At 40.0% G+C, this 19,164-nt stretch overlaps 1 protein-coding gene across 2 annotated transcripts in view; it reads right to left on the bottom strand.

The window, feature by feature from the left end:
* Positions 1–19,164, bottom strand: part of LOC135705187 (uncharacterized) — a 351,007-nt gene that overhangs the window by 181,922 nt on the left and 149,921 nt on the right. The window contains exons 7-8 of one of the 2 annotated variants that reach the window (XM_065226783.1): positions 13,949–14,289; positions 12,970–13,882 (exon numbers count right to left, since the gene is read on the bottom strand). In XM_065226783.1, the coding sequence (XP_065082855.1) occupies positions 12,997–13,882; positions 13,949–14,289 (1,227 nt within the window). In that variant the 3' untranslated portion in view covers positions 12,970–12,996. Of the gene's footprint in view, positions 1–12,146; positions 13,883–13,948; positions 14,290–19,164 lie in introns of those variants that run through there. The other variant, XM_065226782.1, reaches the window with a different exon arrangement.

Raw genomic sequence — 19,164 nt, forward strand, 5'->3', positions numbered from 1 at the left:
GACGACTTATCAATACACTCAAAGACTTAAAATACGGTAAGGTAAAATTTTAGTAACCGCACTTTCTGCTACTAGTAATCCTACTTAATTTTAAGCTCGTCTCATCGGCCGTGTACGACGTCTAACGATGTGACAACCGATACATCCACAGACGAACTGAAACAAAACGTAGAGGTAAGCTTTTTCATAGCCTCTCAATCGGTTCGTCTCTTTCTGTTTTCTTGATAGTCACATCAAGCAAGCACGTGATTGCTAAGTTGCGGCCAGAAAGATTGAACGATTTTAAATGTTTTACGAATGATAAATTACTATAAAATTTACAGTAAGCAAAACTTATATCAAATCTGAATTAAATTGTGCAAATAGAAATAAAATCCATCCATAAATGGCCAAGTTATAAGCGTTTACAACCAAAAATTCAAATGAACTTTGAGGAGATATAAGAATGGATTTTAGAGATAACATCAAGAATTCCAGATAAAAACTACATTGTAGTTTTTGACATAAATGTTGAAAAGTTTTGATTACACGCAAACCAAAAATTTATTACATTCAATGTTAGTTGTATTTCCTAAAATCCTCTGCAGCGAATACAGCAGAGAATGATATGGGTTGGCCATGCAGACCATGCAGTGATTATTTATCTTTTTTTATTTTGTGTTCTATCTATGCTTTTGACTATACCACCAAGCTTTTTTTTTGTAGAACGACGCACACAAACTTGCTTCAATTTTCTCCAATTTCCGTTTAGCAAAAAAGCATGCGAAATAAAATGATCGTACTATGAGCGCTTGTTCTTCGCTTTTAGTCTATTCATCTTCCGAAGCATGGAGGAGCAGTGGAGAAAGCACAGATCTAATCATTGCACAGTTCGTGGCTCGAGTCCAGTCGGCACCCTCCTTTTTCGTCATGATTAATTTCTCTCACTTATACACTTCACATTTTTCGGTCTCCAGTTTTTTTTTTGCATTGAACCGCAGCTCGGTATATATCATCCTCCGATCATGCGGTCTCCCCAACATCCTGCAATGATGAATCCCACATAATTGTAAGCAAATCTTACAACCCCCGGTTGAGTCAAGTCAAGTCAATTGTGTGAGTACAAAGAAGAACAAATGAAGAGAATTACAGGTCCATTTCTAATGAATATTTTATATAAGTTCAGAGAAGAATTATAATAAAGTTCTGATGAGAACTACAGAGAAATTCCAAGGTTATTGAATTCTGAGGAAATTTTTTGATAATTTCTAGTGAATTCGTAAGATGGAGAGAATTCCATTGATATCAAATTTTTAGGGTACAGTTCCAAAGGAATTCTGAGATGAAATTTTCTGGGGATACTTTCAAGACATGCTTGTGAATCTCAGTCGGTAGAGTCACAGCTAACTAAAGCAAGACCACGCCTCTAGCAATGGGTTCGATTCCTGGTGCGATCTAGGAAATTTTCGGGTCGACAAATTTCTCAACTTCTCTGGGCATATAGTATGATTGTACTTGCCACACTGTAACACTAATCCAAAAATATTACTACGACACGAATGTCACAGAAGTGATAAAATTTCGCTAATAAATAATAATAATAATAATAAAAATGGTACTGGCTTAGAAAGCTCTCAATTAACAACTGCGGAAATGCTCAAAGAACACTAAGGTGAAAGCCGGCATAAAGCCGTAGTAGGGACGTAACAAAGGCATTTAATAAGATGATGATAATATTTGGATGAATTATAGGCGTTTTTTGGATCGATCGAGCGATCTAGATAACTTCTGCACTGCTATAAAAAATGTTCAAAGAACAAGAGAGAATCTCAATTTTATTTTTGAGGAATTCTGAAAAAAAAAACTGTGTGAAGGATATCTTTCTATAAAGAGTTCTGAACAAGTATAGAAACATTTTTAAGAGTTCAAAGACGCAGAAACAAATTCAAGATCTAGGAAAAAATCTACTGTCTTATTAATGACCTCAGAGAAGAGGATTGTGTATTTTAAATGGTTTTGTTATTACAATTACTGACGGATAACAATTGCTTTTTTTATGCCAGAATACCATAATTTGCTATATCATAGGTCTTTTAATACCAATCCAAAATCTTTTAGGAGCTATTGCCTAAAATCTGAGCAACCACATTTTGTTAGTTTGGTATTCATTTGATATTTCACACAATTTTTCGATAACTGAATAATATAAAAACATAGCTTTATAAAACAGGCATACTAAAAAAAGCTGTCATATCTCATTAAGATATTCATATGTTATCGATTAATTATCGGTTCGTGCTCGGATAGCATAGCCTTACTGATTCAGATCCCGAGCAGGAACCGATAGCGAGCAGGAAAAAATAACTTATTAATACCAAATTCAGGTATGAAAATAGCATAGCTGGCAACCTAAATATGGTAAAAGTGCGGCTGACATAAGAGGTAAAATACCAAAAATAATACCTCAAAAATATCCTAAGAATAACGAACTAATAAATAATTTAGTTATTACAATAACAAACGCTTTTTTAAGCTGCCGGAATACCATAAATTGCTATTTAATAGGTCTTTTAATACCAATCCAAAATCTTTTAGGAGCTATTACCTAAAATCTGAGAGACCACATTTTGTTAGTTTGGTTGGGAGGGGGGGGGGACCTCGGGCTACAAAATGGTGAGTTGACAACCTGGAAGGAGCGGAATACCTAGCCCTGGTCCTCACAAGTTCCTACTTCACGCCTCCTCGAGTCATATGATAACAAAAGACTACCAGCTGAAACATGGACACAGCTGGTTGGCGTAGCCTGGGCAATGTTGCCAGTCTGGCAATAGCAAAGTGAAGAGGTGCGACGCGAACACTGGCGCGGTAACCATAGTACGGTGATAGAGGAAATGCTTCACCAAACCTGAGCGTCTGCTCACCATGGAGGTGCGGCTCAAAACGGCGTCTGTTCTCCATGTTAGGAGCGGCTGATCACCGTCCTAGTGCCAGCGTGGGACTCTAAACAGAGCTGTGCACGATGGTCCCCCGGCGAGACAGGGGGTTGGGGCAGGCCCAACAAGCCGCCCTGGAAAAAAAACAAAGTTGCAAATACCGAAGAAAGAAATACGGATCGGAACAATCGGCACAGACCTACGCGACGAAATAAGGACTACGATTGGAAACTCGGAACATGGAACTGCAAATCGCTCGGCTTCCCGGGTTGCGATAGGTTAATCTATGACGAACTTCAACCACGCAACTTCGAAGTCGTAGCACTGCAGGAACTTTGCTGGACGGGACAAAAGATATGGAAAAGCGGGCATCGAGCGGCTACTTTCTACCAGAGCTGTGGCACCACCAACGAGCTGGGAACCGGCTTTGTAGTGCTGGGTAAGATGCGCCAACGCGTGATTGGTTGGCAGCCGATCAACGCGAGGATGTGCAAGTTGAGGATTAAGGGCCGTTTCTTCAACTACAGCATCATTAACGTGCACTGCCCACACGAAGGGAGACCCGACGACGAGAAAGAAGCGTTCTATGCGCAGCTGGAGCAGGTGTACGACGGCTGTTCGCAACGGGACGTCAAAATCGTCATCGGCGACATGAACGCTCAGGTAGGACGGGAGGCAATGTATAGACCGGCAATCGGGCCAAACAGCCTGCATGCCGTATCGAACGATAACGGCCAACGATGCGTGAACTTTGCAGCCTCCCGGGGTATGGTAGTTCGAAGTACCTTTTTCCCCCGCAAGGATATCCACAAAGCCACCTGGAGATCACCTGACCAACACACAGAAAACCAAATCGATCACGTTCTAATCGACGGGAAATTCTTCTCCGACATTATCAACGTCCGCACGTACCGCAGTGCGAACATAGATTCGGACCACTACCTAGTTGCAGTATGCATGCGCTCAAAACTCTCGACGGTGCATAACACACGTCGAAGTCGAACGCCACGACCCAACATTGAGCAACTACGGGACACCGGAGTTGCCCAGGACTACGCGCAGCAGCTGGAAGTTGCACTACCCACGGAAGAGCAGCTTGGCGCAGCTTCTCTTGAAGATGGCTGGAGGGACATCCGTTCAGCCATAGGTAGTACTGCTGTAGCGGCACTAGGTACTGCAATCCCGGACCGAAGAAATGACTGGTTTGACGGCGAATGCAAACTGTTAGTAGAGGAGAAGAATGCAGCACGGGCGAGAATGCTGCAACACCGCACGAGATTGAATGTGGAGCGATACAGACAAGCGCGGAACAGACAAAACTCGGTTTTCCGAAGGAAGAAGCGTCAGCAGGAAGATCGAGATCGCGAGGCGATGGAAAATCTGTACCGCGTAAACGACACACGGAAGTTCTACGAGAAGCTAAATAGTTCGCGCAAAGGCTACGTGCCGCAAGCCGATATGTGCAAGGACTTGGACGGTAACCTTCTCACGAACGAGTGTGAGGTGATTGAGAGGTGGAAGCAGTACTATGACGAGCACCTCAACGGTGAAGCAGCAGAAAACGAAGGTGGCACGGCAACAGACCTTGGAGCACGCGCAGAAGACGACAGGCTACCGGCCCCTGATCTTCAAGAAGTTGAGGAGGAGATCGGTCGGCTGAAGAACAACAAAGCAACTGGTGTAGATCAACTACCAAGTGAGCTATTGAAATACGGTGGTGAAGCACTGGCTAGAGCGCTGCACTGGGTAATTGCCAAGATTTGGGAGGAGGAGATATTACCGGAGGAGTGGATGGAAGGTGTCGTATGCCCAATCTACAAAAAGGGCGACAAGTTGGATTGCTGCAACTACCGCGCGATCACACTGCTGAGCGCCGCCTACAAGGTACTCTCCCAAATTCTATGCCGCCGTCTGTCACCATATGCAAGAGAGTTCGTGGGGCAATACCAGGCGGGATTCATGGGTGCCCGCGCTACCACGGACCAAATTTTCGCGATTCGGCAGGTTCTGCAGAAATGCCGCGAATACAACGTGCCCACACATCATTTGTTCATCGATTTCAAATCCGCATACGACACAATCGATCGAGATCAGCTATGGCAGATTATGCACGAGTACGGATTTCCGGATAAACTGACGCGATTGGTCAAGGCGACGATGGATCGAGTGACGTGCGTTGTTCGAGTATCGGGGACACTCTCGAGTCCCTTTGAATCTCGAAGGGGGTTACGGCAGGGTGATGGACTTTCGTGTCTGCTGTTCAACATCGCGTTAGAAGGTGTGATCAGAAGAGCTGGGATAGACACGAGTGGCACGATATTCAGGAAGTCCATCCAGCTCCTTGGTTTCGCCGATGACATTGACATTATGGCACGGAACTTTGAGATGATGGCGGAAACGTACATCAGACTGAAGGCTGAAGCTAGACGGATTGGACTTGCCATCAACGCATCAAAGACAAAATATATGAAAGCAAGAGGTTCTAGGGAAGACAATGTTAGCCTCCCACCCCGAGTTCAGATTGACGGTGACGAAATCGAGGTGGTCGATGAGTTCGTGTATTTGGGCTCACTGGTGACCGCCGAAAATGATACCAGCAGAGAAATTCAAAGACGCATTATGGCAGGGAATCGTGCCTACTTTGGACTCCGGAGGACGCTTCGGTCGAATAAAATTCGCCGCCGCACGAAGTTGACTGTCTACAAGACGCTGATTAGACCGGTGGTCCTTTACGGCCACGAGACCTGGACTATGCTCGTGGAGGACCAACGCGCCCTTGGTGTTTCCGAACGGAAGGTGTTGCGTACCATCTACGGTGGAGTTCAGATGGATGACGGAACGTGGAGGAGGCGAATGAACCACGAATTGCACCAGCTGCTGGGAGAACCATCCATCGTCCACATTGCAAAAATTGGGCGACTACGGTGGGCTGGGCACGTCGTAAGAATGCCGCACGACGACCCAGTGAAAATGGTTCTAGAAAGCGACCCAACAGGAACAAGAAGAAGAGGCGCGCAGCGGGCAAGGTGGATCGACCAAGTAGAAGGTGACCTGCGGACCCTTCGCAAACTACGAGGCTGGCGAACTGTGGCCATGGATCGAGTAGAGTGGAGACGACTTCTTCGGACAGCAGAGGACAACAAGGCCTTAGCCTGATTGGTAAGGTAAGTAAGGACCTCGGCGTAGTGGTTAACATCCAAACCTCTCACGCCAAAGTCACGAGTTCAAATCTCACCCAAGGACAAGTCACATATAGCCCAAGAGTGTTAAAGTGACTATAATAAAAAAAAATAATTTGGTTAGTTTGTGTTTTCGGATTTGACAGGTTTTCTTAAAGTTTCTGATATTCCGATCATTCAGAATATCTTCAAAGCTGTCACAGATCCCGATTTAATTCTAGTTTTGGAATGTTCGCAGTATTTCAGGATTTCCGACAGCTCCTCCATTTTTTGATCTGCTGCAGTTCTGATTTTGGGAGCATTTTGAATTCCATGAATTGCAAAAGTATCAGGAGTTGCACTTAGTGCTAATTCTACTGCAGTCTTTTATCTTATTCTGCAACATGACCTCACCAAATATCGTTTTTCCAGTTTTTTTTACCAATGTTTACTGGATAAGTTTTAATACGTTACCAGCCTTCGCTGATCTACAAAAAATGCTCAAATAATATCATGCATGGAAAATACTGTTCCATACCTTTTATATAAAATAAAGAAACAAAAAAAACACGTGTAGCCAAACACTGGAAGACACTGCTTTCTCCTGAATTTCCAGGATTAGTAAATTCTTGCATATCACAAGATCTTTAAAATATATTCAAGCTGAAATCATTATTTTCGATTATAGCTCACGGGTTCTATGTCTCAAGTCTATATCTCATAAATTGTTCAAAATCCTTTGATCTTGAATTATTTCAAGTCCTCGATCGTAATAAGTCTTTAAGATTTATTTATTCCCAGGTCCCTACAGATTACAAGGGCCATCAGTTACACGTTCACATAACCCACAAACCGTTTATATACGTCTTAAGTCTTATATTCACATTGATAAACCACTCAATTATTCTTGACATTCACCTTTACACTCTTGTATTCACACTTTATTTTTTTATATTTTAAAAAGCAATTTTTGTGTACCTTAAAAGTTTGAAATCCAGACACTTAATCTAAAAATCTGTACACTTTTGAAAATAACTATCACTGCCTAATATACTCAAAACAGCACACTTACCATGGTTGAGTATCTTTCAGAATCATCAAATATATGTATTATGGAGAAAAGTAGATGTAATATTTAATAAAACACGATAACTTCACAACTCAACATTGAAAGTGCCATCGAATTATAAAAATCTTTAGTTATAGATCAACAATTCATTAGTAATTTACTTGAAGGGACCATCACTATTATCCCATCATCTTTTACTATGGTTTTATAACTCGTTACCTACTAACGAAATATCAGGTTCTAGAGAATTGACTGGAATAGTAGGTATTCCAAATCTGCTCTTACCTTTTTTTCCTTAGATTTCCAACAAGTCCTTCCGGAGATACTACCGTTCGAAAGAAGACGCAGCTGTTGACTGGCTAGAATTTTTGAACAATATTTGCACCCGCTGATAATGCCTAATCTGTGCTATTAGTCCTGCTGACGACAGCCACCGTTGACGTTTTGCTACGCTCCTGGGATGAATTGAGCCGGTTTGTAGGTACTATCAGTTGTACTGTCGGTTGTGGTCAAATCCCGAAGTGTCCTGAGCCCATAGTTGTAGGATTTTTTCCTGCACAATCACGATGATAATGCTTTATTCGTGTGACGGGGCACGCTTTTAATCGAATCATCCCTTATCAGCGGAGGTTCGCGCCACGCCACGCGACTTGTGTTCGCTGTTATTGCCAATTCAGAAGAAAATAATTCAACGCAACTGACAGCCACAGCTATTGCTATTAAAGTTGATAATCTTACGCTTAGTGCTAATTATGCTCTGAATTGGCAATACTATTTTTCACCGATTGTGTGTTTTTGCACCATGGATGGATCCTACAGAAAAAGCCCGAATGAATGAAAACAAGTTGTTTTTATTTATTTATTTATTTATTTATTTGTATTTGATTCTCCTTTATTACAGTACTTATTCTAATCAATAAAAAGTAGTCAGCAGTTTGTTGAACGTTCCGCGAAAAAAAAAATAAGTTGTGTCGCATGATTAGCGTTGTCTGGGTAAATTACTATTCCCGATTGCACATTCGTTGCTGTGTGTAGAGTTTATTGCACCGTTTTGTTTCGAAAAGAGCATTCTTTTGTTTTGGGCGTAGTCTGTCAAAGTGCTACGGTTCAAATAATGAATAGCATGTGGCTATTGTTTTAGATTTTGTTTTCGTCTTCTTCTCCGTTTAGCATTGCTTACAGGCTACAGCTAGAGGGCAGGAAGGTTTGTTTTGATGGTGAGACAGTTGATGCCGCTGGGTTATTTGTGTAGGGAGTTTACAAACATGGCAGATTTATTGTTTAGTTTATAATGTTTATGTAAAAATATATTGCATCTGTCGTGTCATTCTATATTGCACTTGATCGTGAGAAATTTGAGTTTGAACATGCGTAAAAATTGCTTTTCGACAGGATGATAAGCGGACCCTCCACGATTGCTTTTCTTGACAATAATCTTACTGTAAATACATTCTATATTGTCGTTAATATATCGATAATGACCAGATTTCTGTATTCATATTATCCTATTCCGTCATTAAATTGACACATGTGAAGTTTGCTTTACAGAACATCGCTGGGTGACTTTCAAATTGGTGAGCAATTCGCAACAGTGTTTAAAGCATATTTTCAGTCCTTGTAATAAGATTCAAAGACCTGTTGATAAAAAGCACAGCATTTGAGCATAAAAATAACATTTAGCCAAATCATAAATGAGTTAATAAACATTTGACCGAATGTATGTTTTACAGGATACATTTTATCCTGAGATTGAAATATATGAGTAAACACAGTCAATCCTGTTCTACACACAATCTAGTTTCGAAAAAGATAATCAACCTGCATTTCAATACATTCGATGAATGAGTGAATTCCAACTATTAAATAAAAAAATAAATATAGCATTCATTACAAACAGAATAGTTAATAAAGAAACGTTGGTAAATACTTGGATTTACTTTGACAAAACAAATGCGTTTATGTTAACTAATACCGTTTGTTTTCGAACGTTGAGTGAAAAATAATTTCCAATGCTACCGACGCCAGAGAGGCAGCTCCCACACCTGTCGACCCATAAACTCATGAACCGGGGACCAACGGCTTCAGTCATACGTTACCATCATCATGGCTTGCGATGAGTTTCACCCATCCGAGTATGACCAACCGATAGGATGGTCATTGTTTCTTGAATCTATCGTGAACTCACTTGCATGCACTGTCTTCTTCTTCTTATTCGCATTTCAAGCTTATTGCTTAGTGCATATTAGCTTATTGCGTGCTCTCAACTTAGTGTTCTAAATGCACTTCCACAGTTATTAATTGAGAGCTTTCGATGCCAATACCAATGCATGAATTTGTATATTATGTGGCAAGCACAATGATACTCTATGCCCAGGGAAGTCGAGAAAATTTCCAACCCGAAAGATTCCCTCGACCGGACCGGGAATCGAACCTGCCGCCTCCGGCTTTGTAATACCGTGCGTTTACTGACTAGGCTATGAGGCCCTATGCATGCACTGCTTTCTTATAATTTCATAGAGCGATAGAAACGCAGCTGAAAAACACCGAGGGAACAATTCAAAACACTATTTAATCACTTGATAAATTTTCATCAATACCATAACGTTACCATGGCCGTTCAATCAAACGCATAAACGGAGCTGAAACTCGTAATGTTTACATCAGCTGTCAATAACTGCCGTATAATCGACACAAAGAGCCAAAAAAATCAAGCTAAGTGTTCTTGGATGATTTTTGTGCCACCGGAGTGCCTTTACACCACCGGCACCGCTAAGTGTCAGAAAAGTTCTATTCTACGCTTAACATCTCGCTTTCCATGATGCCTGTTTGTAAGGATGACCTTTTTATAGCTTCTTAATTGCTTTTGTTAGGGTTTGTGACTATCATTTATCTTGCTTAGAGACTTGGGGCATTTTTTCTAGCGATATTCCTGCGAATCAGTTATTCAGGGATCCCCTCAACTAGTGCTCAGATAGTCATTGTGGCGGCTTCAAAGATTCCATAAGCATTTCTACTGAATATCTAAGAGTTCCAAGAGATACTTGCTAAAATCTTTATCAAAGTCTATCGTAAGACTATTTTACTATTTTGGCCGTCACATTGTTTGGAAGTCTCAGAGGATTCGTTTAGAGGTGATATTAGAGCTCTTTCAGAGATCTCGCCGTAACTTGTGATGAGGTTTTCGGAAGCATTTTAAAGTCTTCCTGTTCACTTTTCACTGATTTTTCAACCTTCTGAGTCATTTTGAAAGGCTTGGCCGGAACTTCAATAGAAGCTTTCTAGGATACATATTCACAAGACATTCCGGAGCCCTTTTTGGGTCATATCAAGGACATCATCAATCTTTATTTGAAAACTTCAAGATTCAATACTACTACTAAAGAGCATGCTGCCTCCATAAAAGACTTGCATCATCTAGAGAGGCATCTGGAATGCTCCATCGTGATAATCGAGAATTAGTTTATAGAATATGGTTCTGAAAGACCTGCACTGAGTAATTTTCACACTTTCGTATTCTGGTCCAATTCGAGATTAATATTATTAAAGAACGTGTTCTACTTATTGACAGAGCTAAAGACTGGAGAACACTCAACTTCAATGACTGCTATTCCCAAGTAAGCAACAAGCCCGCTAATTCGCCTTTTTGCAATGTAAGGCTAACATAGGGTAAGCTAAGCTTTGAATTAGCCGCATATAATCCTTATGTTGAAAAAAGGCGAATTAGCGTGCTTGTTTGTTATTTGGGTTAACATCTCCATTCACATTTGATTTAAAACTAAAACTTCTTACAGCAGAGTACTCATTCGATAACTCAGTCCTCGTATTCTTTCTCTTATGCAGTTATGCACACTTTCAAGAGAATGAGCTGAATGCTGAGTATGATTATCAAATGAGAGCCAACGTGAACTGTCTAACGGGAGCCAAACATTCTGAAGTCTCGAATTAAGTTACTCTTCTTATCGACCGTCAAGCATGGTGATCTCATAGAAATGAACGTTGCTTTTTCGTAATACATTACTAATTATACGCTCAACGGCAGGCTCAGCGAAGAAATAATACAATCCAGCACTGTTTGGATGACTCAACCGGGTTCTCAATTCTAATAAAGCATTCCCTGGAAAAAATAATAATTTAAACAAACTTTATTAGAGCCATGAAGGCTCGAGCTCTTCGGCATCTGAGATTTTGGCGGGATTCAACCGAAGAAGAGCTAACGGGGCCGGTGGTGTAGTGGTAAGCGTGATTACCTCTCACCCCAGCAGGCCTGGGTTCAATCCCAGTCGGCGCCGCCGGGATGTTCTGAGGCATAACATCTCTGATCACGCCTTCCTTCGGATGGGAAGTAAAGCCGTTGGTCCCCGGTTCATGAGTTGATGGGTCGACAGGTATGGGAGCTTCCTCTCTGGCGTCGGTAGCATTGGTGCTCAGCACGGAAAACAAGATCTACGGAAAAAAACAAACCAAAGGAAAAAAAAAAACCGAAGAAGAGCAAAACAATTCGATACTTCAAACATTTTTCAAGCTGGTTTCCATTGGCTTGCGAAATCGAATCGATTTTTTTTCCAAACTTAATCAAAAACAACGTTTCCAATGTTCAATCATTTCGGCCGGAACGATTTTCTCAACTTTGTGGCTGTTATGTTTCAGAGACAGTGAACGAAAACAAGCGGTGTGGGTCACTTCTCCGTGATCGACTGATTGTTTTTTGCGTGCTCTTTCTATGGATACAAACGCATAGAAAGAGACATGAATTGAATGATCCGGCGCTATCGCATTCAACCTGAATTTGTCACTTTGACGACCAACTGACGAGTGCACCGATAAAATTAAGTTTATGCACTGAAGAAAACTTGACAGGAACACGGGAGCTGTTTCCTTAAAATGAACAAACGTTCATGAATAATGAATAATCAATCCTATGCCTTCCGCTTATGTTTGTACGAGAACGCAAAATCTAAATATATAGTCAAGAAATCCTTACAGTCATTTAGAAATTTCACACGACTTGTTAGTTTTCGTCAACCGTCCTGGCCAAAAACACGCTATTCCTATCCATGTTCAAACTCAAACTCTCCTCTGCACTTGACTAACTCTTCCGTTTGAAATTGCTGGCATGAACTGGAACTAAATCTTCCTGTTTAGTTCCTTCTTTATTCAAGTTAAAGTTGATCAAACTTATCCTAAAATTATATCAGTGTATGATCCAGTACGTCTATCTTTCCCTTTAATTGGATCGATCCTTAATCAGAATTCTTGTCTATTGCACACAGTTAGTTAAAATCTTAAATTTTGATCTAGCAAGCGTCCAATTACGCATAATTACACTCACATCGAGAGTAGTCCGTTGCTTAATCGCCGACGCACGTCGTCATTCTCCGTATAATGAAATCACCAAGCGCCTACTGCGCGATTCGCCATTTGTCCTGTTATCATCGTTGGCTGTTTTTTTTGTGAGTTTAAGTGCGCGAGCTGCGTCGTAAATATACAGAATAATAAAATTTACAAGCCTACCGCTTCTACCACCAGTTGTTTTAATGTTTTTTCATAGTTTGTCCATCATATTCATTAGAGAAGAAAATAAATGCTTTCGTTCGTTCGTTTGTGTTGTTGCTGTGATTGAAAACCGAAACAAAAAGTATTGATCCTTAACCTACGAAAAAAATATAAGCAAAAGCATATTCTTCACTGAGAGTAAACTGGAAACGGGCGAAAGTTGGCCACTTTCGCCCGCGTAGAGAAATTGCCGTTTACTGTCAGGAAAAAAGATTCTTTTCATCTGAATACAGAGTGTGAATATCGGAAGCGTTTTCTAAAAAATAAAACCATCTACAGCTAACAGCCGGGAACCCGGGATAACCTACGGCAGATAACCTAGCGAGTCCTCTAGCGAAGAACCGACCGCTGAACCTCGGGAGCTCATCGCTTGGTAGAAATTGTCCGATTTCGTAGAGGACGTGCGCTTGGACGACCGCTTATCGCCAAGTTGCTTCCTCGTCGAGACGTCCGCTTGGGACGATTGAATGTAGTGGTACTCGTTGTGCGCGATCGGTTCTACCAGGGCTTTCTTGTTCAGCAGCTTATGGGGAGGTTTATTTACAAGTTTACCTTCACCGTGTCGTCTGTGATTGCTGTTGCTACTGCTGTTGCTGCCGCTATGATTGTGCGTGTGATGATGATTGTGACCATGGTGGTCGCTCTTGGTAGCATGCTTCTTGGTCGAAGACTCCTTATGTTGCTGGTGTTTCTTCTTTTGCTCGTGCTGTTCGTTCTTCAGGTTCTTGATATCGGTCGTTTGGCTCAACTTGACATCAGAAAAGACCGCTGCTACTTCTACCGACTTCTTGACGCTAAGTGCATCTGAAGCCTTTACCGGGCGTCCATTACCACCGACAGTAAACAGTTCATAATCCAAGCCTAGTTTATCGGAGCCATTTTTCCCACCGGACGATTTGTTGGCACACTTTTGAGCCTGCCCTTGCAGACGGGTGGGACAGTAGCATTTTTCATGGCTCAGGCAGCTATCCGTATCGCACCAGGTCGTTGAACCTTCTTCTTCGCCTTGTGTTTCACCCATCGAGCAGTAGCATTTGTCATCACTTTTGCAACTCGGCAACGAGTTTCGGTTGCTGGCTTCGTTCAACTTGGCGTTGATGTCATCACCGCCTAGACTGCAGTAGCACCGATCCGCCGAAGTACACGTACAGGCGTCCGAATCGTAACTGCACTCCGAACAGGATACGTATCTGTAACGAATTGAAAACCGAATCAAACCTCTGCTCCTCAATCAAACAAACATCGCAAAGCATTACCCGCTGGAGCTGTTCCGATTGTGGTGCGCCGTCAGTGTATGCTCATGTCGAGCTTCTGAAACCTCTGAACCGCTTGTTCCAATTCTTGATCGATCCTTCTTATCGGCCGTCTTAAAATCCAGTGATAGTTGGTCGGAGTTGGCGGTGTGTTTGCCGGACTTTCCGACCGGGACCGGTCCGCGGCACGGCGCCGTCGAGTCGGCGTCATCGATGAAACTTGCGTTGGATTCGCCGTGGCTTCCGTTGGCGGTTCGGCCGAGATTCTTCTTGTTCCGAAATTTCCCAAAGCGAAAGACCTTCTTCAGGCTCTTGGCGCCGATCAGCAGCTTGCGGCGTTGGCTCTGCAAGTGGGGATAAATGTTTAAAGACGCATGCTTTTGGTTGATTTTTAAGGCAGAGACCTGAATTATAACCAGACGTTAGGTCTGTTCCCGTAGTGGCTTTTTTGCCTTTCAGTAAGTTGTTATAAGAAAATAACATGGTGCAGAAAGTACGGGAACATACTTTTGCTTTATTCTGTACAGAATGTTACAGAAAAGCAAGTACGGGAACAGACCCATTATGATTCTACGATCTGTAGTGTACGGTTAATTATATAAATAACAGTAGATATTTTTAATTACGGTTGTTTATAAACAATTAATATTGACTGCAAACTCGCTATCCGTAATTAAGAGTAAAGTATTTCATGATAATCAGAGGTGAGGCCGGCAGCTCAATGCTTTGTTAATACACACTTAGAAATACCTAATTTTACACGTGACGGAATCCATCTTTGACATAAAGGATGAGACGTAAACAAACATGTCATGTAAAATTAAGTGCTCCGAGACTGAAAAGTTCGGTACTCGACGAAAAGTAAGTTTGATTGAGCTGAGTTTTGCGTCTATTACGACTCAATTTTATGTCAAAAATAACGCTCGTATATGTCAGTCTCAGAGCACCTAAATTAACATGAATTTTTTTAAGTGTGTACTGTACTGGACAAACCTAATCCAGCATGTGTGATGTAGAACACAAACGAGCTGTGCTTGTTCACGTCGACTAATACTGAGTGGCAGTCATACAAAATCTCGACAAAACACGGTGATATTAACAATTCTGCTTTGGTCACTCATTTGAGCTAACAGTCATAGTTAAGGCAAATCATGTCAATTGTCAATGACAATGCTGTCAGTGACGAACATGTGTAGATTTGGTTAACTAAATTTGTAACGAAATTAAATTACTTGAGCAACATAATTACATGGAGCCGTTAAAGTGAACAAGTATCTACGTCCTGAACAATAATGTGACAAAGAATGCACGAAATTACACTTTTTGTTACCACTTAATTTGTCATTGACGAAAAACTGAATGTGATTTTGACGAAGGTTTTTTTTTTGAGGATCAAGTCTGTCAGTGACTATGTGAAAAACTATTTTATCAATATCGCGCGAAAGTCTATCAATGACAATAACAAATCTCAGCACTGTTGAGTGGTTGTGATACAAACACACAGTCGACGCAATTTCTGTGATAATCGGCTGCCTTTGCTTCCGACACTTGCAAAACAAGCTATCAAATTACAGTACCAAACTAAAATGTCATATGATCGTCTCTTTCATGCAACACAGCCACCAAAAACCGTCACGTATTTATGTACTTCAGATTTTCTCATAATAAGATCTGCTAATGTTGTGCTTGTGTGGATGCTGAAAATAGCTAGCATCGATGTCTTAATAATAACATTTTTGGTCAGAGCAATTTTCCTCAATTGACTTAGGGTTTTCGGTCTCGAAATGCTTCAAAAGTCTCTCGAAGATGTCTTTTATTATACATTTTAATTAAAAAAGTTACACACAAAATATGGTTCTCAGAGCACCACCCTGTATACATATTTAAAACGTTGTTCTAATACTTTAGATTTAATATTAAGACGTTTTATGTCATCGGCGAAGTGCTTGGGATGTACCTCATACTGACGTTTACTAATTGGCGTTGATGGCACTGTCGACAAATTATCTGTTCTAGTATCTTATGGGAATTTACGGTTGAGGGAAAAGCTGCCCGAGCAAAGTCTTAGATCTAATTGAAATCTAAGTTTGATATTGTGATTTCACTGATAATGATTACTCAGGTTGCTGTCGTTTTGGTCGTTTTAACGGTTAAAATATCAAAATTGAGACAAAAAAAATCTCCCTGTGACATCACATTGAAAACTATTTCTGCTATCAGTGCACAGTGGTCCAGAATGCAAATTTAGGTGGAATGATATGTTTTGAGCCTGAAATTGAAACTTTAGACTAAAAGTCTTTTCTACAAAGTTGTTCCTTATAGTTAGGCCCTCATTTTTATGACAATGAATTTTAGGGTGGTTCCTATTATCATTAAAATAAAAAATCTAACTTTTTTGTTTAAATAAATTAAGGTATACATTCTTCGACAAAGTAATAGCTGAGCTAATTTCAAGCAACTTTGTTGAAGACAACTTTTTTGTATCTCTTAAATTGGCCAATTTAGAGCTATTTTCTTGAATTGAGTTAGGGTGGCTCTAGAAAAAACAGTTTTTTTGCTCTAGTTTTCTTATTTCAAATTTATCAGCAAAGGTGTCTTCAGATAACTTTTAGATCTTAAGAAGGCGCAAGTTTTTGCTCCACAAAGCTTGTCAATATCTTTCGCCGATCAAGAGTTATTGACGTTTTTATACTAAAAATATGCACTTTTCAAATGTTAATATCTCTGGTTGGGGCAAACAAAAAAAAAATTTTTTTTACGGCATTTGAAAGGGCGTATGTAATTCTCAATATTCTGACTAAATTGGAGGTATGTTATTTTTTAAACTCGTATAAAATCAATTTGAATTTAGTCATATTTTTTACTATATTTGGGTATATCTTTTTTATTAGAAGAGATACAGGCAACAAATTCAGGTATAAAACTTTCGTCTAAAAGAGTTTTAGAATTCTTTACAAGATAACTTTCATGAGAAATTTCAAATAAAAAAGTTATTGTTAAAAAACTATTTTTTCCAGGAACACCCTAAGTCAACTCCGAAAAAATACTCTAAAATGAGAACGATAAGAGATAGAAAAAAATTTTCTTCGACAAAGTTGCTTGCACTTAACTTAGCTACAACTTTTTCAAACAACACATGTTTTTATTTTGTAAAACAAAAAAGTTGGTTTTAAAAATTCCCTAAATTGAGGACCACCCTGACGTTTGCAAACACCAAAAGAAGGGAATTTTCAAGAACAAAAACTTCTTCCAAGACACTAAATGTCAAAATATTGAAACAAATGTACTAGCACATTTTATATAAATTTGTCATTAGAGTGGTCCTATGAAATCGATTTTATGCCAATAACTTTTTTATTTGAAATTTCTCATGAAAGTTATCTTCTAGAGAATTTTAAAACTCTTTTAGACAAATGTTTTATACTTGAATTTGTTGCCTGTATCTCTTCTAGTAAAAAAGATATACCCAAATATAGTAAAAACTTGCGCCTTCTTAAGATCTAAAAGTTATCTGAAGACACCTTTGCTGAGAAATTTGAAATAAGAAAACTAGAACAAAAAAACTGTTTTTTCAAGAGCCACCCTAACTCAATTCAATAAAATAGCTCTAAATCGGCCAATTTAAGAGATACAAAAAAGTTATCTTCAACAAAGTTGCTTGAAATTAGCTCAGCTATAACTTTGTCGAAAAATGTATACCTTAATTTATTCAAACAAAAAAGTTAGATTTTTGATTTTAATGATAATAGGAACCACCCTAGAATTCATTGTCATAAAAATGAGGGCCTAACTATAAGGAATTACTTTGTAGAAGAAACTTTTAGTCTAAAGTTTCAATTTCAGGCTCAAAACATATCATTCCACCTAAATCTGCATTCTGGACCACTGTGCAGTGGGAGCAAACTGAAAACTCAATTTGATATCCATTTTTCCTGCTGATAACTAAAAAAGTATTCAATTTGAATAAGGCAATGAAAAAAAAAACCCGCAACAACATATTTTTGAATAGCAAATGTACAGCAAAATGAAAACCAAATTTGGTATCAAATTTGTCAATTGCGTAAACTGAAATCAAATTATGATTCCAGTTTGATGTTGATATAAAAAATTTGATTTTAATTTGCTGTCATTTTGATGCTGAACTTTGCTCGGGTAGCCCTAATAAATTCTGTATGGTTATTTTGCTTAACGACGGTTTCGGGGTGTCATCCAAACCATTTATGGAATTGTTCGATTATTTAGGTTATCGTTCGTTTATGGTATTTTTGTATTAGGGACGTTAAAGGATAGTACGAAGCCCATCATGTTTCACGTAAAGATTGACGTTTGCTTATGAGATTTACCATAGGAGTAAAGAGTTACATAATCGCCAATTAGAACCAATATTATTGATTGTTTCAATAGCTGATTGGTATCGAAGATATTTTACACCTTGCCGAGTTTCAGAAGCGGAAGTTGCTTCATAGTTAAAATAACGTTCAAACCCCGTTCACCACGTTTTAAAATCGTCTTGGACCCCACACCGATGCTCTGTCAGTTTTGAAATCCGAAAGCGGTCAGGGATGCTAAATTCTCCGGAATACTGCACCCGGGTGAGGGATTCACACTCACTGGGGTGAATCACTGATCGTCTCTGCGGAGGTTCTCTCTTGGGGGAGATTGTGCTGTGTTGTGCGATTGTGCTGCTAAAAAAATTCCACACGTCATCATCATGCGTCTCACACTTAATTGAGGACTTATTGTGAAACACATCCATTTCATACGTGAATCTTATGCTGTGAACCAGGCCTTAACACTATTGGTTCGAATTGTGACACACTTGGAGTATATGTGCCTCACATGGTGTTATCAATAGCTTTGCATATCATAGTTCAATGTTCAATAAAATTCTACTTTATCGACTTCTACTTTACCGACTCCAAAATTGAATCGACAAATATATAAATAAAGCTTTCTGAGGGCAGAGCATACGCATGCCTTTTTTTAATGGGTCTGATTTGCTATTTGATCCTGAACTGTTGGGGTGTGCCGCTGCCGTTGTCTTCGATCGATCTCACTGGGCCACGGTTGTTCACATATATGAGCCTGGTTTACCTTGCAGAACATGCAATTCACATAGCATTAAAATGCAAAACACTTCAAATCCATCTGTTTTGAACAGTAGTCAATGTGCAATACATTTGAATTGATAGAAAAAGATTATCAACATTTCAAAGTTG

The sequence above is a fragment of the Ochlerotatus camptorhynchus genome, unplaced genomic scaffold (genome assembly GCF_037179485.1).
Source record: "Ochlerotatus camptorhynchus isolate MF236.1 unplaced genomic scaffold, CSIRO-AGI_Acam_v1.1 ptg000261l, whole genome shotgun sequence".
NCBI classification, from domain to species: Eukaryota; Metazoa; Arthropoda; class Insecta; order Diptera; family Culicidae; genus Ochlerotatus; species Ochlerotatus camptorhynchus.